General features: G+C 37.5%; 1 protein-coding gene and 1 pseudogene across 3 annotated transcripts; both read left to right on the plus strand.

Annotated features, from left to right (window-relative positions):
* Positions 1–14187: 14187 nt before the first annotated feature.
* On the plus strand, positions 14188–15532 carry LOC126803965 (probable LRR receptor-like serine/threonine-protein kinase At3g47570; annotated as a pseudogene).
* A 2320-nt stretch (positions 15533–17852) lies between these two features.
* Positions 17853–23644, plus strand: LOC126791822 (senescence-associated protein AAF, chlorolplastic). 3 transcript variants are annotated; one of them, XM_050518322.1, is made up of 13 exons: positions 17853–17955; positions 18376–18746; positions 19786–19935; positions 20279–20352; positions 20928–21004; positions 21097–21168; positions 21755–21823; positions 21975–22021; positions 22213–22342; positions 22432–22500; positions 22617–22720; positions 23105–23180; positions 23285–23644. In XM_050518322.1, the coding sequence occupies exons 2-13, from the start codon at positions 18427–18429 to the stop codon at positions 23468–23470; spliced, it is 1374 nt and encodes a 457-aa protein (XP_050374279.1). In that variant the 5' UTR covers positions 17853–17955; positions 18376–18426; the 3' UTR covers positions 23471–23644. The 3 variants fall into 3 exon arrangements, with proteins under 3 accessions (XP_050374279.1, XP_050374287.1, XP_050374272.1); XM_050518330.1 differs by having other exon boundaries at positions 17921–17955; positions 18392–18746; XM_050518315.1 differs by lacking the exon at positions 17853–17955 and adding an exon at positions 17991–18278.
* The last annotated feature ends 394 nt before the right edge of the window (positions 23645–24038 follow it).

Consider the following 24038-nt stretch of genomic DNA (forward strand, 5'->3'; position numbering starts at 1 on the left):
GTATAAAGAACAACGTATACAACGTTCATTACATGCTTCTCAAACATAGTCTTAGGCTAATGATTAATCATTAATCTAGCCACACATCCTTAGATCATACATGCAATACTTAGCCAAACTTAGATCTTAGGAAACAAGATTGCATAACAACTCAAAACAAGAGTTTGCAATGAAAATCATATTTTCGGGTAGAATGACCTTCACTCACTTAAATGGCCATAACTTTTTTGTCAAAATAGGTATCAGTGAACCGTAAAATGTTCTGAAAATTAGACACCCGTGGCTTTCCAGTGACATAAGGTTCACAACCTAATCCGATCGGAGCAGTTCACAATGCTCTGTCGAAGTTGACTGACTTGCAAATTTCCGGACAGAACTGTCCTACTTTGCTAAAACGGCCATAACTCACTCATTATGATAGCTATGAACGAATGGTTAGTGTCCCTGGAAAGTAGACACATAGGCCTTTCCAATGGTACCAATTTCACCATATTTCATCGAGCGAGCTGTGTTGTAAGTCTCGTTGAAGTTAACCTACGAAACTGGACATAATCTGATTTGCCACATTCAATGTGTCTTTCGCAAAAAGAATGGGGGGATGGACCAATGAATGACTGATTTTGGTCCGAGATGGAACCGTACGCATCCTCTACACTACCAGTGTCGACTACTACACCAAGGCGTACGTTGATGTTGCTGAAGCTGCTGGCGGCGCTGGTGTGGATAGGATTTGTGTTGGTTCACCAAGTGTAGAACTAAACCCATGTCAATGGAACAATGCAAGTCCAATGACGATGCATAGGCGCATAGTTAATCACATCATAATGAAAGCAATAGTGTCCCAACAACACTTACATATATGAATCTATTGCTCATTGAATCTCTTCATCATCTATACTTAGACGGAATAGAGAATCAAGAATTAGCTTTCATATGAACACATATGGGTATGAGTTCTTGCAATCGATTGTACTACGTTCTCTCGAACGTCGCAATCTGATTGCATAAGCTCTCTGTGGTCTGGAGGCATTTAAAGTCCCTCGGGCACTCTCATACCTACGTCAAGATCCCTTTACAGATATTCTATGACCACTATCATATGCTGCAAATCAGTTTTCATGAACACTACTACTGATCAAGTAGCGGAAAGAAATTATGTCCAAAACGAGAGAATATAACTCATTGTAGTCAATACTAGAATAATAAGACAATCTTTGCGCCATAAGTCCTGCATATATCGCATGACTTCATCTTTCTCATTACACTTACGAACAACGACCAACATAACAAGTCTAGTTCAGCCTGTATTGATTCTTTCCACTTCGGTCAAGTTGCTCATCGTTGATACTTTACAACGGAATAAGAGCATAAACGAATACATCATCAATCATGGGAGATCAATCCATTAAACACGCGCGCGCGCTGTATATGATCAATTTTTGAGATTTCTATTCTTCTCTAACATCAACAAAAGGAGTCTGTAGCGTCCCACAGAAACTTAGTTGATACACATGTTTAGAGAATATTTCTTGATGATGGGCGAAATACTTGTGCCTACGCACTTCGCTTCTTTCTGGTTTTGATTCCAGAGAATAATGGTCTCCCCCTCATCTATGCAGGAGCCAAGACCGAAGCTATGACCCTTACTAGTCCATCTTTGCATTTGCCGCCCTTGTTTTGTGGTGCAATACCACGGGCGCCGACAACACCACAGCGTACGATGGTGCCATCGCCGGCTTCCTTCCCACTATCAGGGATGGTGCCAACGGTGCTAGGACCAGGTCATATGAAATTCTCCCATATTCTGAGAGTTCCAACCTTACCGACACATCACAGTATTTATGTGCGATCTCGTCACTTTCGCAATATCAGTAAAGTCATTAAGCATCGAATCTTTGACTTTCTAGAGGTAGATAATGCGTTGCACATTTGCTCACTTTGAGTAATGCGGGATCTTAATGAGACATAGTGCCACACCACGTCAATTCCTGGCGTTAAAACCGGAATGGGAGCATTCCATATCTCCCCCTAACGACGGAAAGTATGTCTTATCAAAGTGACCGTCTGCTAATATCGCAGGATAGAGATCAATGGTTGTAGATTGGAAATAACGGACAAGTGTTGGTGATTCATAAATCATAACCAACCAGAATACTTAATCGTTTCAAGTAGACCCATTGAGATAACTACAATAGTGGCACATAAACAACTTTAACCAAATAGGCGTTTAATGAAAAGAATGTTGGGATCGTATCCAGTAACCATCTAGTACGCACTAAACGCTTGGCAAGTTGTTGGTCTAAAACGAATAAGTGTCGCTGCATGCAACATCATTACATATCTCCATGCAAAAATCGGCAGGTTAGTACCCATAACCAAGTCCGAGCTCTGCTAGATCGTGCAGTGAATGAACATGAGGAATAATATGTTCAACGACGATCCCAGTAGACATGCAAAACGAAATCATCAAAAATCGTGGAGGTGAACTCTCCAACAATATCCAATCAAATAGATTTGAGAGGATGGGAAGGGTGGTGAGCCCTTAGTATGATGATCATAGCTAAAAACTTAGCAAATGCAGTGTTCCTTGTGGAAAGCAAAACTACGTGTGACCAACGCGTCGATGCTCTTAACCTATACCATAAAAATACCGAAAAGTGTCCGCATTCGGTTGGATAGGGTCCACTAATGTCACCTTAAATATTTTGTAAGAATGGAATGTTCTCGGTTGGAGACTTATCAAAGAAATGACTTCCTTGAAATCTAGCAAGTGAACTAGCTTTGCAAAATGAGCGATGGGCATCAGAGATTACCATGGAGCCATTAGAAAACACGGGAGGCATCACAAGCTCCTGTGAAGGATGGGATGCCGCCACCGATGGCCTAAATGCCATGGAGCCGCCGAGAAAGGCAGGCTCGGCCTCACCGTGCATGGCACGGATAGGCACGGCCTCACCGTGTGGAGCACGGGTGAGGTGGTCCTCCAATCGCTTCGTGAACATGAAAAATAGATGATCATGTGAATTGCAAAGAACTCGAATCATCATATCTTGTTCAAAATGACCAAAAAATGATCATGTCAAAACCGAGAAGACAGCAAAACTGAACCCATAATTCAAAGAATCTTGAGTTACATAAAGCTACTGCAGCATGCAAGCAAAACTATGTCTGCAGGCGAACAAAGCTACTGTCTAAGCTTGAAAAAACTACTATCAATGAAATCTGACGGATTTATTCCTCTCCATTCTTAACATAAATATCAAGATGAAAATCCATCATTGGCATGTATGCCCTTTAAAACTTAGCAAGGCACGAAGATACATAACACAATCTCCGCACGAGATCCATAAAACAACTACCTACGCCGTAGGACAGTGTGGGTGATTACACAATTAGCAAGACACTCGATTTCACGGAGGGACATTCTTAAAATGAAGATTAAGAGAGTCAACAACGCGGTGAACTTCTCTAGATAATACGTCGTATGATATTGTAAGAGGGGGGATTGAAACAAATGTGCAATCCCATCGAGTGTATCACATGGAAATAGAATTACATTCTTCAACTTAAATAACTCAAAACCAGGTGAAATTTGGACTAGGAAAATGTGACAGAAAGGACTGCTGAAATATGCCGGGAAAATGACGAGAAACGATGAAAAAATCATCGGAAAAACTCGCCAGAAGCCGGCGGCACCGATTGCCGGAAATCCGACCGGCAGCGGCCGAAGCTGGCCGGTATCGAAGCCATAATTTCAAGTCCGACAGGGAACGCCGTCAAGAACCAGATGGCGGTGCCGGAAATGCTGGAAAATGGCCGGAAGGAGGCGAATACGCCGGAAGGAGGCGAATACGCCGGAAAACGTTCCGGAAACGCCGGAACAGTAACCAAAAAAAACGACGTCAATTTTGACGTTCCGAGGTCCGTTTTCCAAATTGTAAGGTCCAAAATCACAATGTAGTGCTATTGGGGTCCCATGTAACCCAAAAGCGGCCAATTTAAAAACCACGTGAGTTGCAAACGTTGACCATGCATGCTAAGCCAAGGCAAATAAAATTCTCACAACTCCATCTTGTAAACAAGAAATATGAGAAATTTTATAGAATACGCCAATATTTAATACAACACAACCAAACTTCCAATTCCAATAGACAACTTAAGCTAAAGTCGAGCAAGAAACATGACAATGCCAACGTCATACTTGAAAAATAGTAAGCAGAAAACATAGTCAAAATAGATTGACTAATCAGAAGTCCGTAGCAACAAAATCTTGCATATCGGATCAAGCGGAGCCTTAGCCTGAGGCTCAAAATGTTTGCTTACTTGAGAATGGAAGAATTTTACTTTTCCATCTCCAAAATTCCCTCAAGAAATAGATACAAGTGCCAAAAATGGCATGCGTTTCTTGGATGTGGAGTATGCATCAAGGTCAACTCTGATAATACAACGTCATAGACGTTCATTAAATCACTTGAAGTATGTCCTATAGAATTCGTTATTTTTGGGATCTTTTGTCAGCAAATAGTGCTGCATCAGAGTAATGAATCAACTCAAATAAATGAGTACGTAGACCTTGAGATTATCGTTTATAGACATGAGTTTAAGAAAACTCAAACATTCAAATAACAGTCGCGATGGCGACGCATCCATGACAAACGAGGGTTCTATAGGTTTCGAATAATCGAAATATTCAAGTATGTAACCGGAATTAGAAGGGTTGTGATGTATATGGTCACAAAATAATCGATGCATATCAGCGATTCTCATGATCGCACCCAAAACAGCGGTGCACTCAGGCGACCACACGAAATCGATTTCTTCCCTTTAAATAATAACGTGACTCCCCTAGGACCGTCACACGAAAAACGTCGACCAAGAGGGGAATCATATCCCTCTTTGGTCTCATCGGCGTTATAAGAAAAGCCGGAAAAGAAGACATGAAAAAGGCTAATAGCGCCCGATAATTTATATATATATGTTCAAAAGTAGCAACTTTAAGAAAAACATACTTGTTGGTCTGCCAAATAGACCGCATATAATTAAATTGCTCTGCAAATCGATCGTCATGCATGAAGTTGCTTGATGAATTCCTTTTCGATCTTCGTCTGATGACATAAAAATCTTGGGAGAATACGATCGAAATCGTAAGTAGATGACAAAAGTATCGTCTATCTCGGCATGAATGTCATCACCATAGTACGACGAGCAATGATTTTACCTATATGAGCACGTGAAATATCGTTAGAAATAAAAACGTGTCAATGAACATTTAAATAATGAAATAGGAAAAAGGAAAAAGGAAAAAGGAAAAAGGAAAAGAAAATATAGTAGAAGCCCAAAGGGCTATTGTTCTCGGTAGGCCATAGGCCCAAAAGGGTAGAGAAGACGATAGTAGCTTCTCTTGAGCAAAGAGTTTGCTTGTGCAGTTCGCGTTTCTTGCATATATATGCGGGAGGTTCAATTTTGAATCCTCTGATGCGGGGTCTTGCGGGGCAAAAAGATGTTTTTGCGGAGCGAATGCGGAAGAAACCCTGCGGGGCTGCGGGGGCTGCGTGCAGGGGCAACTGGGGGGTCGCAGGGGCTGCAGGGCAGAATCTGTGTGTGGGGCTGCGGGGGGCTGTGATGCGGGGCTGCGATGCGGGGGCTGCAGGGGTGCATGCAGGGGTGCGTGCAGGGGCGATGCAGGGGCAGCGTGCAGGGGTGTTGCAGAGGTAGCGGGTAAACCCTAAACCCTAAAGATTCTCTATATATAGATGGTAAACGTCCCTGTTATCACTACGAGTTATTTGCGTAAGTTTCTGTCCATTGAGAAAGCAGAGAGTAGTGACTAACAGAAGACTTTGCCTAGCACCTTGCGACTTCGGATTAAGGCACAATGGATCACGGTGTCGTCGTTCATGAAGATGGTAAGTTAATCTCATTCAATAAGTTAACGATTAGTTGTTCTGCATATGATCTTTGGTTTTGTACTCATATCATGTAATTTGATTTACATATGGTATCAGAGCAATTATGAGCACAAAAATCAGTTTTGCATAACTAAAAATCGGTTTTAGATTTTAACAAAAAAAAAAAAGATGGTGTACTTGATGGTCGCGAGCGTTACTTGATGGTCGCGAGCATTGTTTGATGGTCACGAGCGTCACTGAGGATCGCGAGCGTCACTGAGGATCGCGAGCGTCACTGAGGATCGCGAGCGTTACGAAAGGTTGCGAGCGTTACTACTAAGGAATTTTGTTTTACGGGTCGAACCAGTTGCAAACAGGCGGATCCGGTCTCAACCAAATCCGAACTCAAGAACAACAACCCAGAAAATTTTTAGCCGTTGTGTTTTTCACAACGTTGAGTTTCTAGATTTGGGAAGACGACTGGATCGGAAGCGATTGAGACCTTTACGTCTCTTACTGGATTCATAACCCAAAGAGAATTGTTGCTGATTCAAAAATTTGTTCTATGCTTCCGCTCAAAAACTGCAGCAAATTTGGGGAGAAAGCAAAACAGGTTTTTCTTAAAGGTTTTCCGATTTCAATTTAAGCAGGTTATATGAAGTATATATATATATATATATGTATATGAATATACATAAGAACCCTAGAGCACACCCAGCGTACATGTAAGAGTAGCTTAGACACTTGGATTGTGGTTGACGTGTGGTTCCTGTATGGCTGGAAAATTTAATTTTCTATGCAAATATATACTCTATGGTTGAATTGAATGATTACATTCTATGTGTGTGTTGTAATTGATGGACAATGAATGCAGAAGTTTAAAATCTCCCAATTTTATACACTGTAAAAGGTTTACATGGCACAGAGCTTCGTTTTCTTATAAAGATTATCTGGGTAGAAAACAAAGTTATAAGCTCAAAATTGGTTTGTGGTTTCCAGTTGGTATAATTGAACATATTGCACAAAGCATTCTTCTTTTATATATGCAGAGAATTTTCAAGATAACAAACTGAAAAGTTATGTTCTGTGTTTTTAAATTCATATTTTATTCTTCCAAAGAAGTGGTTAAAATATGATTTTAGAATACAGACAACAATAAGCATATTTTATGAAAATAAATTCGGATACTTGGAATTAGATCTTTTGTCTAAAGATGTTGATTTGATTGTTTGGATAACATGTTTTTATCTTGTGTGGCTTATTGAAAAGAATTACAGAATGTTAAGTAATTGCTCAAAAGTATTGCTTAATGTTGATTAAAGTTATGGATTGAATTACATGCAAGTATATGACTGTGTTGTTTTATGGTATTTTTGTTTTATGCTTGTCTTGATTGGCATTGTATGACAAAACATAAAACACTGAAAGCTAAGAACTCACAAAATCTTCTTTTGCTCTTTAGGTAACACCTACCTCACCTTCAACAGTGTTTTAATGCTTACTGGGTCAAACTTTAGAGTTTGGAAGGATTCTGTAGAAACTTATATCACCATGAATGATAAGATAGGCTATTGTTTTCAAGAGGATAGACCTGAAACACCAGCAGAAGATGATAAAACCACAGTCAAAGCTAACTATAAAAAGTGGATGCATTCAAACATGATGGCTAAGAATGTTATTAGGCAGTCTATGTCTAAAAGCATTAGAGGATGCGTGGCTGAGCCGGAATTTGCTACTGATTTTCTGGAGGCCGTGTCAGCTAAGTTCAAGGAGAGTGAGAAAGCTGAGATAGCTAGGCTAAACAAGGAATATCATAGCCTGTAATACTCAGGAATTGGAGGAGTCAGGGAGCATTTATTAAAGTTGATTAATATCAAAAATAGGCTTCAAGTGATGATGGTGGAAGTACAAGACACCTTGCTGGTGCATCATGCACTGGACACACTTCCAAGCAGTTTTGACCATCTCAGGACTAGCTATAATGCTCAAAAGGAAAACTGGACTCTAGATGAACTAATAGCCATCTGTTCTGATGAGGAGGAGAGGATTAAGAAGCAAACCCCAACTATTTACCTGCTTGAAAAGCCTAAGAAAAGGAAGTCACATCCACAGAACAAGCTTAAGCCTAACAAGATCATCTCTAAGACATCAGTAACCACAGGGCCAAAGGATAACAAACCATTCAGATTCAAGTGCTACTTTTGTAAGAAAGTAGGTCACATGAAAAAGGATTGTACTGGCTATAAGGCTTGGCTAGCTAAAAAGGGTAAGATTATTTCTAATACCGTTTTTTCTTTAGAAGTTAATCTTGTTAATATCAATCCACAATCTTGGTGGATTTATTCCGGGTCACCTATTCACATAACTAATTCCTTACAGGGGTTCAAAAAGACCAGGACTCCAAGAAGTGAGGATGTTAGATTGCGTGTTGGAAACGGGATGAAGGTGGCAGTAAAAGCTGCAGGATGTCTTAGGCTTGATTTAGGATCAGGAAAATTTCTAGTTTTGAATAACGTTTATTATGTGCCTTCCATGAGAAGGAATTTAGTTTCAGTTTCTCAATTGGTTAAAGCTGGATGTAGTTTTTTGATTGAAAATAAAGGAATTCTTATTTTTCGGAATAAAGAGCAAATTGGTTTTGGTGTGATATTGGATGATCATATAAAGTTAAATTGTTCAATATCTCAACAAGATATTTCTTTTGTTGAGACAGATAACACTAAAAGTACTAGCACCTTAACTGGTGTTAAGAAAACCAAGAACAATGAAAAATCTGCATATTTATGGTATAGAAGATTATGCCATGTATCCAAAGAGAGACTGAAACTATTAGTAAGGAACAACATTTTAAACGAGTTACACTTTTCAGACCCTCATGATTGTATTAAATGTTTTAAGGGTAAGATGACAAACAAACGGAAAAAGACTGCAGTAAGAAGTAAAGAGTTGTTGGAACTCATACACACTGATATTTGTGGTCCATTTAAACACCAAACTATCTATGGAAACGTGTATTTCATTACATTCATTGATGATTTTTCTCTAGATACGGTTATGTTTCTCTACTCTTAGAAAAATCACAGGCACTTTAAGCTTTTCAAATCTTTAAGGCTGAGGTAGAGAATCAACTAGAGAGAAAGATCAAAACAGTAAGATTAGATAGAGGTGGGGAATTTTATGGAAAATATACAGAAACGGGTCAACAAAAGGGTCCTTTTGCCTTGTATCTGCAAGAGAATCGAATTAAAGCTCAATATACAATACCCTATAATCCCCAACAAAATGGTGTTGCAGAGAGAAAGAATAGAACCCTTCTAAATATGGTTAGGTGTATGATGTGTACTACTGGTTTGCCAAAATTCTTATGGGGAGAGGCTTTAAAAATTGCAAATTATATTTGCAACAGAACACCAAGTAAAGCCATAGAGAAAACTTCTTTTGAATTATGGTGTGGTAGAAAACCAAGTCTTTTTCATTGTCATGTATGGGGTTGTCAAGCAGAAGCTCAGATTTATAATCTAAAAATGAGCAAGCTTGATGAAAAGTCTGTTAGCTGCTATTTCATAGGTTATCCAGATAAATCTAAAGGTTACAAGTTATATTCTACTAAACACTCACCCAAAATTTTTGAAACTCATCAAGTAAAATTCATAAATGAGAAAATTCACAATACAATTTATGAGGATTTATCTTCAGATTTTGAAAAACTTGTGATGGATGAGGATTTAGCAAATACATTACCTTTTGATAATGATAATGAATTAGCAGATGACATCATTAGAGAAAATCAAGATGCTGATGATCATGAAATTGATCAAGGAATGCAAATTGACAATCCATAAAATAATATAGTTGTTCAGAATCCTCCCATTGCTGCAGTGACACCTGTAGCAGAACCTAATCTAATTCCACAACCTCCACAGCCTCAAAATAATCCAATTCCAGCTCTTCCTCAAAATCCTATGCTTAGAAGATCTGAAAGAGCTAGAAAAGCAAAATGGGGGGGGGGAATTGTCCTTACATTGTCAGTTATCTAACTGAGGCAGACGTAGTAGATGATTGTGCAGAAGACAATGATCCAACAAATTTTGTTCAAGCTACAGAATGTGTTGAGTCAAAGAAGTGGCAAGAAGCTATGCAATCTGAAATTGAGTCAATGGATAAAAATGGAGTTTGGGAATTAGTTGAAGCTGATCCAAGTCAAAAGGCAATTGGCTGCAAGTGGGTTAACAAAACCAAGAAAGATGCAACAGGAAACACTGAAAGACATAAGGCAAGGTTAGTTGCAAAATGATTTACGCAGAAAGAAGACATAGACTACACTGAGACTTTTTCTCCAGTTTCTTGTAAAGATTCTGTTGGGATTATTATGGCGTTAGTTGCACACTATGATATGGAGCTACACCAAATGGATGTCAAGACAGCCTTCTTAAATGGAGAGCTTAATGAAGTGATCTACATGAAACAACAAGAAGGATTTATTGAAGCAGGGAATAAGAATTTGGTCTGCAAGCTGAAGAAATCAATTTATGGACTCAAGCAAGCTTCCAGGCATTGGTACAAGAAATTTGACTCAGTGATTTCCTCTTTTGGCTTCACTGAAAATCTAGTTGATGAGTGTGTTTATTTAAAAACAGTTGGAGATCAATTTATTTTATTAGTACTATATGTTGATGATATACTTTTGGCTAGCAGCAATCTAAAACTGCTAAAAGATACCAGAAGCTTTCTGTCAAAGAATTTTGACATGAAAGATCTAGGTGAAGCATCATATGTACTAGGGATTGAGATTAAAAGAGATAGAACACAGAAACTGTTGGGATTGTCCCAAGAAAATTACATTTCTAAAGTTCTGAAAAGATTTAGTATGGAACTCTGGAGGAGAAGTTCCAATGTCTAAAGGTGACAAGCTCACGAAAGGTCAACAGCCACAAACTGAAATTGAGAAGAAGAACATGAAGTCAAAGCCTTATGCAAGATTAGTTGGAAGCCTCATGTATGCTCAAGTTTGCACAAGACCTGACTTAGACTGTGTTTGGTGCAGCTGTAACTTATAAGATAAGTTGACTTATACTTATTTATGAGAATAAGTTTCTGATAAATTAAGTAGCTGAACGTTTGGTAAACTGACTTTTTTATAAATGATTTTCAATTACATAAGTTGGGCAGAGTGTTTGGTAAATTAAAACTGACTTATGCTTTTGTTTATAGAATGACCAATTTGGACATTAGATGATTTTAAATATCTCTTTTTTTTAAGATATAATTTCTATTTCTTTACTAATATAATTTTTCTTAATCAGTATGACTTTGGGTGTTCATGATTAAATGGTTGAGCAAAACAAGTTGTAGAGAATGACACTCCTCCATTTTGTGCCCCAATTATATCAAGCAATTGATCAAGCTTTCACTCAGCTGATGCATGACTCACAAGATTACCTGGGCACAAAAAATCTAGGCTCTGGGAAATGGGGAATGCTTGGAGGTATTCAAGATGATTTCAAATAAGTAATACACAAAGTAGGACAGTTAGCTCATGTAGAAGCTATACATTAGAGTCTGAAAACTTAAATTTTTTTCCTTAATTTGACGAGACATGTCTCCAAAAGACCACACGAGTAGTCGAGTACGATCAAGTCTAAACACTCCACACAGTAAAGATTAATCATGGATTCATGGACAAAGCTGAATGGTCAAATTTATCGTTCGTTGAACAAGATCTACAAGGAGATGCAGAATCATATATCTAAATGATAGGTATATCACAAATGAATTGAAAATCGACAAATTTCTTGCCCACTTCAGCAAACATAACCTTTTGCAGGTTTCCACAAGATCAACATGCAGACTACCCAAAATTTTGCAGGTTTCCTCAAGATGAACTCCATTGTAACAAAAGCGAAATGAACAATCCATTTCACCACTCAATTTATCCATTGGTTGTACTTCCAATCTAAAGGAAACATTTCAGATTCAAGTTATTAACCAAAACATCCCTATGTGAATATCAATATGCATTCACAAATCTGCATTATAACCCACAAACTGGTTAGATTTGATTAAAAACACATTCCATGCCGATTTATCTTTTAATTTTACTTAATTAAAGCTTTAAAGATCAAGAAGGCGGAGACCCAATTAATGTTAGCCTAAATTATAGGATTTCTCGTCTTATCACATTCGGGGGAAGCATAATTGTAGAGAGCTTTGGGAAACAAGAACGCACAGCCGCCCAGAAAGCAAGAACAATTAACAGATTCACTGACATGAAAAAGCGAATTATGTAATTAATCAAATACAACCCCTTATCGAATTCGAGGTGGCCAAGGGCGGTAGCGAAATTGGAGGGGCCTATGGATGAACAATGTCGCCCATTGAGAGAGAGTCAACGGAAAAGATAGAACTGAAGTCTAAAAAAAAAGAAGAGAAGTTGTAGTCGTGTAATATCTTCGACTTTGAGAGGGTACTTAATGTCTTTACGAAAATTTCATTTATTCGCGAGTATCTCCGTGTTTTCGGTGACTTCTACTTATTTCTAAAAGGAAGGGATTCTTGACTTTTGCTTATGGCTTCAAAACGTCCTCACTTATAAGAAAAGTAGCTATTGATTGTTTACCAAACACCAACTTCGCCTTAACTTATAAGAAAAGTAGCTGATAAGCTGCACCAAACGCAACCTTAGCTTTTGCAGTTGGGATGTTATCAAGGTTTCAATCTAATCCAGGTTATGAACACTGGGTTGCAGGGAAAAAGGTATTGAGGTATCAACTACAGAAGACAAAGAATCACGTGCTACTTTACAGACAAGTCAAGGATTTGAAGGTTATTGGATTTTCAGATTCTGATTTTGCAGGGAATTACCCTGATTCAAAGAAGTCCACTTGTGGATACGTGTACATGCTAGCAGGAGGAGCTATTGCCTGGAACACTATGAAGCATGCATTGATCACAACCTCAACCATGCAAGCTGAGTACATAGCAGTATATGAAGCAGTATGTGAAGGGGTATGGATAAGAAATTTTCTACAGCAAACTCAAATACTCAGTCACATTGTGGAAGACAAATTGGAAGTCTTTTGTGACAATGAGGCAGCTGTGTACTTCTGCAAGAACAATAAGAGATCTAGCAATTCCAAGCATGTATTACAGTGTTAGGGAGAGGATTAAAAGGGGTGAGTTAGTGGTTCTAAGCATAGATACAAACTCACAACTAGCTGATCATTTCACAAAAGCATTACCAGTTAAAGTGTTCAAGAAACACATAGAGAGCATAGGCATTTTGCCTAACTTAGATGCTTGAGGTCAGTGGGAGCTAAGTCCAGTAGGAGCAAACTAAAATTTACAAGTTTCGAGTTCTTGTTTTAATTATCATTGTGATAACAGTTTTCTTTGTTTTAAATAAAGTCTTGATGTATTTCAGAATTGTTATGTCATGTTGCAGCTTTACATTAGTTTCTGAAAACTTATACAAATAAGTTACAGTTGTATATATACTTGCATATCAGATGACTTTAATCATGTCTAGCATGATGATATGGTTCAAGCAAGTTATAAAGTCATTGTTGTCTAGTTTATTGCTTGAAGTTCTAGTTTTAGAACATACGATAGGACTTGATGTATATATATATTCTATACTTGTTAATACACATTATATATATATATATATCTCAATACTGAGGTTTTGGACATATGTATTTTGCAGGAGCTTATGTTATAGCAAAGAAACTCTGTATTTTTGTTAAAGTGTAACTCGTTTCTTGTTCTGCATAAGTAACTGCAAGGTGACCATGTTGTGATGGGATTTTTGATTAAATTGTTTCTAGCGCGCACTACAGTAGGTAGTATAGTTTCTGACATTATAGGAACTTGATTTTCATAAACCGGAAGTGATTGTCCAAGTGGGAGATTGTTAGATCAATTTTGGACGTATCACATATTATATGATTATCATGTTTAATGTCATAATCTATTTCTACATGGAAACAAAGATAGTATCAAATCTAGTTCCTAATGATTTCGTGTATTATATTATTATGGTAAGGAATCCTAATTTAAGTCTAGAAGTAAGACTACAAATCAGTATTGAATCATGAATCTAAATAAGATTACTTAACTTACAAGATGTTTTTAATGGAAGGACTCTTAAGGGTTAAAGATTCTCTATATATAGATGGTAAACGTCCATGTTATTACTACGAGTTATTTGCGTAAGTTTATGTCCATTGAGAAAGCAGAGAGTAGTGACTAACAGAAGACTTTGCCTAGCACCTTGCGACTTCGGATTAAGGCACAATGGATCATGGTGTCGTCGTTCATGAAGATGGTAAGTTAATCTCATTCACTAAGTTAACGATTAGTTGTTATGCATATGATCTTTGGTTTTATACTCATATCATGTAATTTGATTTACATATGGTACCTCAGCAATTACTTACTGGTCTCCTCTCTTTATCTATTTCTTTCAACTTGTCGTCAAACAGCTTCACTGGTTCTATTCCCTTTGAGATTGGAAAGTTGACTACTCTAAGTCAGCTAGACATTTCTAACAATATGTTTTCAGGAGAACTTCCTGGCAGCCTAAGTAGTTGCCAGAGTCTAGAAGTCCTACACTTGCAAGGCAACTTCTTCAACTGGATAATCCCTACATCTATGCAGGACTTGAGAGGTATTCGAGATCTTGACCTTTCTCGCAACAATTTCTCAGGTGCTATTCCACAATTTCTTGCGAAATTAAACTTGGCGCAGTACCAACTGGTGGTGTTTTTAAGATTAAAAGTGTTGTTTCACTTGCTGGAAATGCTAGACTTTGTGGAGGTATGGCTAGTCTTAAACTTCCCCCCTGTAAGCTTAAGGAGTCTAAAGGAGTTAGGCTATCTTGGAGAATTATACTATCTCGTTGGTATTTGGATTCACTCTCTTGGGATTTTCTTTGGTGTTGTGTCTTTTCCATTTTCAGAAGAAAAGACAATAAACTAAATCAAGCACTTTGGGGAATTCTGTTCTGCAAGTTTCATATGCTACACTCCTAAAAGCTACCAATAGCTTTTCTCCGGCTAATTTGATTGGTGTGGGCGCATTTGGGTCTGTTTACAAAGGAATTCTTGCCGATGATGGAGTCTTTGTTGCTGTGAAGGTACTTAACATGTTACACCAGGGAGCATCTAAGAGTTTCATGGCCGAATGTGAGGTGTTGAGAAATATCAGACATCAAAATTTGGTCAAGATAATAACTGCATGTTCGAGCATTGATTTCAGCGGCAATGATTTTAAGGCTCTTGTTTATGAGTTCATGGACAACGGGAGCTTGGAGGAGTGGTTACATCCATCTATTGGAACTGGAGAGGTAATAGAATCATCCAAAAGTTTAAATCTTAATCAGAGGCTTGGCAGTTGGCATTGCTATTGATGTTGCTAGTGCATTAAATTATCTTCACAACCATTGTGAGACACCGATCGTTCACTGCGATCTCAAGCCAAGCAACGTCCTCTTGGATAGCGACATGACTGGACATGTTTCGGACTTTGGGCTGTCAAAATTTCTCTTAGTTCCAACTACTAGTGTTAGTGGAAATCAATCAAGCTCCATCGGAATTAGAGGATCGGTTGGGTATGCTGCTCCACGTAACTCTTCTCATATGCTTTAAATTTATTGTCCCATGTTTTAGTATAATATAATTCTACAACAATAAGCGCTTTTGAATTCGATTTATGCACAATCGTAGCTACAAGTATATGTGATATGTGTAAATTGTAGAGTATGGTATGGGAAGTGAGGTATCCGCAAACGGGGATGTCTACAGCTTTGGCATTCTCTTGTTAGAAATGTTTACCGGGATCGGCCCATCAATCATATGTTCAGTGTCAGGACCGGCCCTGAGGGATTTGAGGCCTACGAAGAAAAAAAAAGGGCCCTTATACAAAAAAAAACGATTTTTTTTTCGGATTTCCAATCATATTTTTTTTTCTTTAATCAATAAACGTGCGTTCTTTTCCTAATTGAAGATGCCTACAAAAGTAGCTCAGGGAACAAACAAGCGTGACCTTGTACACTTCTTTGTTGAATTATATGAGTGGGATTAGGTTGTACCTGCCTCCCTTACACAGTGGTATAGGGATGTATTTACAACTTGGTCACCATTCCTCTTTTCTTGTGATGTGTTCTCTATCACTTGAAATTAAGGAAAAGCTGATGTACTGCAAATCTTTAGTTGTTAGATCTTAGATTTAGTTTTAGTCCTGTCCTGCTATATATTGCAGTGTTCTCCATTGTAATTCATAGAATTCGTCAATAATTCTTTTTTCTCTGATTTCACTCTAAAATCTTCATTCTTTTCATGAAATTAAAAGTGCCATGCCAATTTATGGACCTTGTTATGAAATCATGGCACTTTTCTAGGTCCATTGGGAAAACCAACAACCATCCAAGTTGATAGGGATCTCAATTTTCCATCTAACAATTTCAATCTGGGCCTTCTAAAACATGAACATTGTGATGATGCGCGTTTAAACATATTGGACAATTGACACTATCAAAAAATAAACATTGTGCCTCTGCGGCTTTGCATACAATCTGGACCAGGGGTCAAGAGGCAAAAGTTGAAAGTTTTCTGAGATATTGCATTTCTATCAAACTTTTTTTTGGACATTGATAGAAAACTTGGTTGCGCATGTTGGGTGCTGTAAGCCTCTCTTTATATTAACTGATTTAAAAATATCATCTTACTCTTTTAACGTCCAATATATACGAGTCTGCAAATAGATGGAGTGATGTAAGTAGAATACGAGAGAAGATGAAGTTTGTTGGAATTGTAAAACAACCGGGTTCCAGTCGGTTTACTCAGTAGGATTGATGAGCAAATTTATCAAAAAACCTAGATTTGTTAGTCGGAAAATCGAATGAACATTTCGATCAATCATAGGTTTGCTTAGTATGGATGTACCACTAAACCAAAGAGATGTCCCATCAGGCCATCACTAAGAGTGGTTGCTGAGTTGCTCTTCAATTCGGCGTTGGTTGATGCCGGGGTCAACCAATTTCTTCGTATTCCAGAATCACCCCCTAGTTGGTTACACAATTTCTTTAGTCTTCTGTTCAACCTTCGGAAGGTGCTGTACAATTTAACAGAATTCGCAAAGATAATAAAAAAGCACCAGATGTGTGAAACTTGTATGCTCATGCAGAAGTTTATGTATTGTTTCTTATAAGATACACGCCACCCCTGGCCTTAGCAACATAGACCCATGCAAAACGCAAAATGGGAATATTGGAACCATAGATCAGAAATTTGAAATAGCATGGCCCTCAGGGACACATGAAACAACTTTAATTTTGCAATCTGGTAGTGAAGTTTTGGAAAACTATAAGGGGCGTTAAACAATCAATAGTCCAAAAACAATCACCTCCTTGTAGGATAGCCAGCCAACTACACCATGATAGTCTCTGGCGATTTAACAAGACCATGAGATTTAAAACATGTTGTATCCAGAAGACCATGAGATATCCAGTAAAGAGTGACTTTAGCCTTCTTCTTTTTCAGAAGAAAGAGTGACTTTAGCCTACATGTATATGATGTATCGGAGAATCTAAAGGGCTGTGAGCCATCTTTTATATTGCCAAAATTGTGGATAGCTCATCTGCAATCCTTTTCCGGTGAGTAATCTAAAAATGGACGGGCTGTTCTGTCGTTCAGCGAGAAGTTGCTTGCTAATCCCAATCCATAACGTCTGGCACATAATAATACAACGAGTGAAAAATGTGTCTGGTCATTTAACCAAAACACAAGGGTGAAGTGAAATTCATTATATAAATGAAATTCAATATATATATATATATATAATATTTAAATTTATATAAATAAAATTCCTCGTTGTTGTAAGTTAGCGTGTTGGCCATCGCGGGGCCACAACAAGTGCTTGTGGTTCTGGTCTTCTTTCTCTTCCTTTGCCTTCAAATTTGGGGGATTCCTTCACTTGCTGCACTCTCTCTCTCTCTCTCTCTCTCTCTCTCTCTCTCTCTCTCGGAATATTTCAGTCTTATCATCATCGTCATCACTATCTCACAGAAGAGGTTAGTTGCATTTCCTGCTCTCTTCTTCTTCTTGCTGACCTGCTTTCCTTTCATTCACTTTGATCCGATGCATTCATGGCCAAAAGATTCACTCCCTTGCTGTATTCCTGAGCTGATTAAGATAGAATTGCATATACCAAGTTGTTGGTGATCATCTGCTGATATGCCCAAATGCCACATTCTTCCCATTCAGTTTAGAGGTGCTGATTATTCAACAGGGGACAACATACCCACCATGATTTTAAGGCACTTTGATCATCTCAAAAGTCAAAATTCATTCTTTCCAGAACCAACGAACATGCAACTGTTAGAATATCTTTTGGGTTGTGATAATCATGTACCTTTCAACAAATCTTGTGGTTTTGTTTACGTTAGCAGTGTATAACACTTGCTTGTTTTGTTTGTCCATGGCCACTGAAGTTTGACGTATTTTCAGGGAAGAACTTGCTTCCTTCTTGGGGTGATCGCAAAATGGCATTTTCTGCAAGCAAGATGCCAAGTTGTCCTGGGATGACTTGTTCCTATGGAATATCAAATAACGTTGCCAAGTCTGTGCAACGGAATAAATTTCACTGTCCGAGTCAAGGAGTGGAACTAAGGCAGCTAAACTATGGATGTCTGTTGACAGATAAAAGTAACTACTCTAATGATGGGTTGTGGCGTATGTATAGTAAACCAGTTAGTTTATCTGTCTCTCAGAGATCGATTGTCGCACACCATTCGAGGGGCACTCATAATACCAAAGAGAAAGGTGACATTATGACTTATGGTGATTGTGCAGAGAACACTAGGTAAAAAGCAAGAATTCATATCAAATTAGAGTTTGATGTTTACTTACTCATAATTTATTTTGACTCTCTCTCTCTCTCTCTCTCTCCCCCCCCCCCCCCCCTTTCTTCTCTTATTTTACGCCATTATGCACTCATATGACTCAATTGCTTTCGCAAATCCTTCATCTTGCAAGACCTTGAGTTTAACTATGACCTTACTTTCAGACTAGCTCATTTGTTTTGGCGACTATATGTAAATTCACTTTCTGTATGTTATCTGTAGTTGCATTAAGAGAAACCACAGAGCCAAGAGTCATTAACAATCTTAAAGAATGATGCCGTTTTTCTTTTTTACCTCGAAAGTAGTAATTTCTTTTGTGAACTGTTGTTCCCACGAGGAATTTCTTCATTCTTTCATTTATTTGTAAAGCAATTTTCAGGCCTAACAACTCTTTTTTTTCAACGTTGGCATGTTCTGCCCCCTTGTAGTTCATGAGATTTCCCATTTAATATGGATGCTGTGAATTATGATTACATTTGGGTTTATCTTTATTTGCCGCTCTTTTTTATAGATCTTGACATTTTAGATGCAAATTGTGACTGAAAGCCAGTAACTTGCTCAACTAGCATGTACATAGCTCTAGATACTGTGAGATAATTGGAAGATTATATTGATCGAAATCTTGACCAATTTGGTATTCTTTATCTGAAGCTCGGATGTTATGGTTTTTGAAGGTCAGCAGTTGTAATAATATCTGAAAGTTGGACAATAGTGCGTGGATTTACATAATGTCAGTGGTACATAAGCAAAATTCCCATGTACATTCCAATAGTTATATGATGCAGCTGTTAAAGAGACTGATAGAGAGCTTTCCAAGTTGAATTTTTTTTACTGTGATGTATTCTCCAATTTACGGATTACTTTTGAAGTTATTTTGATTATTTATTTTATTTTTGTCTTAAAGAAGCACTTAAAAACTCTTGGCTAAATAAGTATTTGTAATGTGGATCAAAGTGACATTTAAAGAACTTGCTAACCCAAACCCTATTTGTATGTCAGTGCACAGACTAGAGAAAAAGATACACATCAAGTCTTTCCTGAGAGAACTATTAGTTCTGGTCGGGGCTTAACTGAAGCTTGTAAATTTGTTTTCAATGATGCAAAGTTTGTAAACGAAAGGGCTCGGAATGACATTATCCTGCTGTCTCGGTAATATTCACTAATATACTGTTTCAAGATGATGTTGCAGTAATTTTAATATCGTCAGTTCTTGCCCTTAAAGTTATGCACTTAGAAAAGAAGCTGCACGGTTAAGTATGCTGATAATTTTAGGAATTTCAAAACTGATCACCATCTATGCCAAATTCGCAGCCTTTTTTTTCTGGTAATTATGTATAATAATAGTTAGGTTGTATGGTTTACAAAAGATAAAGAACGTGAAAATTGTAATGGCAGAATGTGAAAATTGTAATGGCATGTTCACGTAATGTGTGGTTTTCATGATTTTTACATGCACAGAAAACACTTCTCATTATTCGCTATTTCTTGCCAGTGGCATATTGAGATTGGATGCTCGTGTGCGTCAAGATGTTGCTATTCTTGGGTCAGAGTTTCTTAAGCTTGATGGTAATTCTCTTCTACATTCTTGTCCATTGTCATAAAAATTTCTACTGGGTCTTTCAGAAAGCGGTTTTTTCTTTGAATGCACACTTGCATGAAGTTACTTAGGTTGACTTATGTAGATTTTGTAAATTAATTGTGAGAATATCTTTCATTTTTGGCCTAGAGTTTCAAGATTGCTAATACTACTGTGTTCACTCATTTCATTTGATCAATTGGCTTAATTAAATGAGCACAAAAAAACATAAAAAAATATATAATAGGGACGCTGTCTCATCCACCGCATGATTGAATGGTTGATATCGATCTGAGGACCCAATTTTCTTAAAAGTTGGCAAGCCACTTGATCTGCCATTACATATGTGCAAAAGTACATACATGTATTGATATATGTTCTATTATCTGAACTCCGGGCTTCTTTTTAAAATGGTTTGTTTGTTATAGGCATTACCCTAAATTTAATGGGTGTAAGTAAATCCATTATGATAATGATGGAGCATAGGATGTAGGATATGCTTCATCTCTTTGCTTCGATAATTTATAAGGGAGTGCATATGGTTTTCTAACTGTGTACTTTGTAGCTCGGGCAAGAGAGGATACTGAAAAAATTGACCGTAAGGTGAAGAAGAAAGCTGAGCGCCTGCATCATATTGCTAGGGTATGAATATTATTAGCTTATTGGGGAGGTGAAAAAACACCCATTACCTGGACATTTTTGGTTTATGTCTTATAGCTCTCTATTACCCACAGATCTTAAAAGACAAAGCAGAGTCTAGGTTGAAAAGTGTTGCCGATAAGCATTGGAGTGACGGAGCCTTAGAGGTAACATGTATTCCCAACTCTTATAGGATGGGCTGCTGTACATAATAGATACTTCATTTCATAATGTTTATTTGTTAGGTAGACTTAATGAATGATGTAAACTTGTATTGATTCTTTCCGTCTCTCTTCATCAGCACTCCCATTCCCTTCTTTCCCTTTCTCGTCTTCCTTTCATTCTTTTTCCCAGATCATTTATACTGAGCTAACATATGCGTATACAACTAACGTATAATGTGATCTGCATGGAAGAATGCCAGTGATCAATCTGAGAGAATGTGGAAGGGCATAGAGATAAAATGATCAACTATCAAATATAGAAATTACACTAGTAAATAATTGTTTTACATCAGAGTTCTTTGATGATGCGAATGATAAGAATTACAATTCCTTTACCAGAAAGGGGAGGCTCTGAAATTAGTGTTCTTTTATATTATTACTGTTAACTAGAATTTTGTCTTTGAAATAATTGCTTTCACCCCAGCTTTGAATCTCTCTCTCTCTCTCTCTCTCTCTCTCTCTCTCTCTCTCTCTCTTCAAACATACTTTTGCTTCTAAGAGAACTAAAATGTCTTTTGACTAATATTAGGCTGATCTGCGCCGTGCTGACATCCGTGCCAAACAACGTGCAATGCATGACGCCCTAATGGCTTTGGAGGTGAACCTTTTTTTTATAGCAGTCATTAACAATTGTTAGATAAGATGTTTATAGTTTTCATCTCTAATTTCATTATTTTCCATTCATACTGATCTGATTTCGATTTTCCATTATGAGCTTATGTGTGATCTTTTTTCAATTTGTTGTACAGTTTGTTAAAGATATTCATGAAATGATGTTGAACAAGACATACAATTTGTAAGTTCCTTATGTTATTGTTCAACTATATATGTTTTTGCCTCCCTCGGGCTGTTCCCGTAACCTACACACAATTGATGGCATTAATTGTTATTGTTTAACTTAATTGACATCTGTTATTTACAATTTGTAAGTTCCTTATGTCAAATGTTACCTTTGGATACAATTATTTCTGACACGTTGACATCCAGTCCTCTGCAGAGAGTAAATGGTATTCAGTCAGAAAATGATAAATCGGGGCGTATAATGCTTGAAAAGAATGGCATTACTCTTAATTTCCCTCCAGGGGTAATATCTAGTGATCAAATTACTGCAGTTCAGGTACCTGTTACTGGTTATCTCATATCCTGTTTCCTATTCTGTTGCTTGAGAGTTGGAACATTTATACTTGCATTAATGATACTGTGCAGGAAGCTTACTGGAGTATGGCATCTGCCCTCTCTGAAGCTGATGGAATTGACTATACTGATCCTGAAGAGGTTCATATTCCCATGTATTTATGTTGTTGATTTGGTTTAGTGATTAATATCTGGTTGGTTGTGGATGATAAAAGTAGCTTGAGCTTATTTAACGATTCTTTTTGTATCTTGCACAGCTCGAGTTGTTAATTGCAGCTCTTATAGATCTTGATGCCATGGATGGTAAAAGTAGTGTGTCCTTGTTGGCAGAGTGTTCCAGTTCCCCTGATGTCAGTACTAGGTAAGATGTTCAAGCATTGGTGCTTGTATCTTATAGGGTCCTTTTTGGCAATGTCAACTCACGGCCTTCAACTTGATAAATGCAAACGTTTTTCCCTCATTAGCTTTGGGTTTGTTCTTTATTTTTGAGAAGTAAATAACAGAATAGCATGATCCCAACTGTACAATATGCTTTAATCTTCAAACCCATGCTTGGGCAACAGCCCAAGGCTGAAGCTGTTCCAAAAGAAAATGCTATAATCTGTTTCTTCTTGGAAGTCGTACAGTGGGACTACTTAGTACTTAGCCCGTCTTTCCTTTACAGTTCTAAGAGTATCTTAGGCGTTGTGCTCCCTTTTGACATTACTGTTATTTTTTATTTAATATTTTCTTTCCTGTCATGTAGGCGAGCATTAGCCAATGCTCTGGCTGCAGCTCCATCTATGTGGACTCTGGGTAATGCAGGAATGGGAGCCTTGCAGGTCTGTCAATATTTTTTCCCATAGTGATGATGTCAGATAACGAGTATCATTAATTTTTTTCTTATAATGATGTCAGAAACTTATGTCTATCAATGGTCTTGCAGAGACTGGCAGAAGATAGCAATCCAGCAATTGCTGCTGCAGCAACTAAAGCTATCTATGAACTTAAGAAGCAATGGGAGATAGAGGAAGGAGATAGCTGGAGGTTTACAATGAATCAATATAGCATGGAAGAGAAAGGGGACGACCAAGAAGCTGATAATAATTCTGATACAGATTATAGAATTTAGACAATTTTAGTGTAGATATTCTGCTATCTACTGAGAGATTTTAATTAGTTTAGGATTAAAAAAAACTGCTAATACAAAGTCATTTTAACTCCTGTAAATATATGCTATAGCTTTATTTTATTATATTCTGATTATATATATATATATATATATATATATATTGAAGTTGGGAAATTTGATTCAAATCATTCACATGAAAATGCACCATGGATAATCAAATTTGTTAGTTCTGCTAGGTGCTGATCAAAAGTCTATCATGTTCTTCAGGTACATACTTTTGTCTTATTTTCTCCTCAAGTCTTTAGTCTTTACAATATTGAAGCCTTCATATTATCTGTTGCTATTTGCTTTTTAGGGGAAAAAAATTACCAGAAGAAAAAACAGTAAAAAGTAGGTATGTTTAATTGTTTATACAAGAATTCATGTGGTAAGGAGGGATGATTCTTATAGTCATGAGAGAACTTTTCCAAAGTAAAAGAGCTGCCTAGACCAGGGAGTGAGACTACCCAACTCCCTAATTTGGTCCACTTTTCCCATACAGCTTTTCTTTTTCTGGTGCTTTTTTCAT

Source organism: Argentina anserina, chromosome 1 (genome assembly GCF_933775445.1).
Source record: "Argentina anserina chromosome 1, drPotAnse1.1, whole genome shotgun sequence".
In the NCBI taxonomy this organism is placed as follows: Eukaryota; Viridiplantae; Streptophyta; class Magnoliopsida; order Rosales; family Rosaceae; genus Argentina; species Argentina anserina.

Bases quoted from the DNA above. Each gene is read 5' to 3' on its own strand.
- LOC126791822 (XM_050518322.1), top strand. From the start codon at position 18,427: ATGGCATTTTCTGCAAGCAAGATGCCAAGTTGTCCTGGGATGACTTGT. The intron at 21,005-21,096 runs GTATGAATATTA...TATTACCCACAG, and splicing joins GCCTGCATCATATTGCTAGG to ATCTTAAAAGACAAAGCAGA. The intron at 22,022-22,212 runs GTAAGTTCCTTA...GTTGACATCCAG, and splicing joins TTGAACAAGACATACAATTT to TCCTCTGCAGAGAGTAAATG.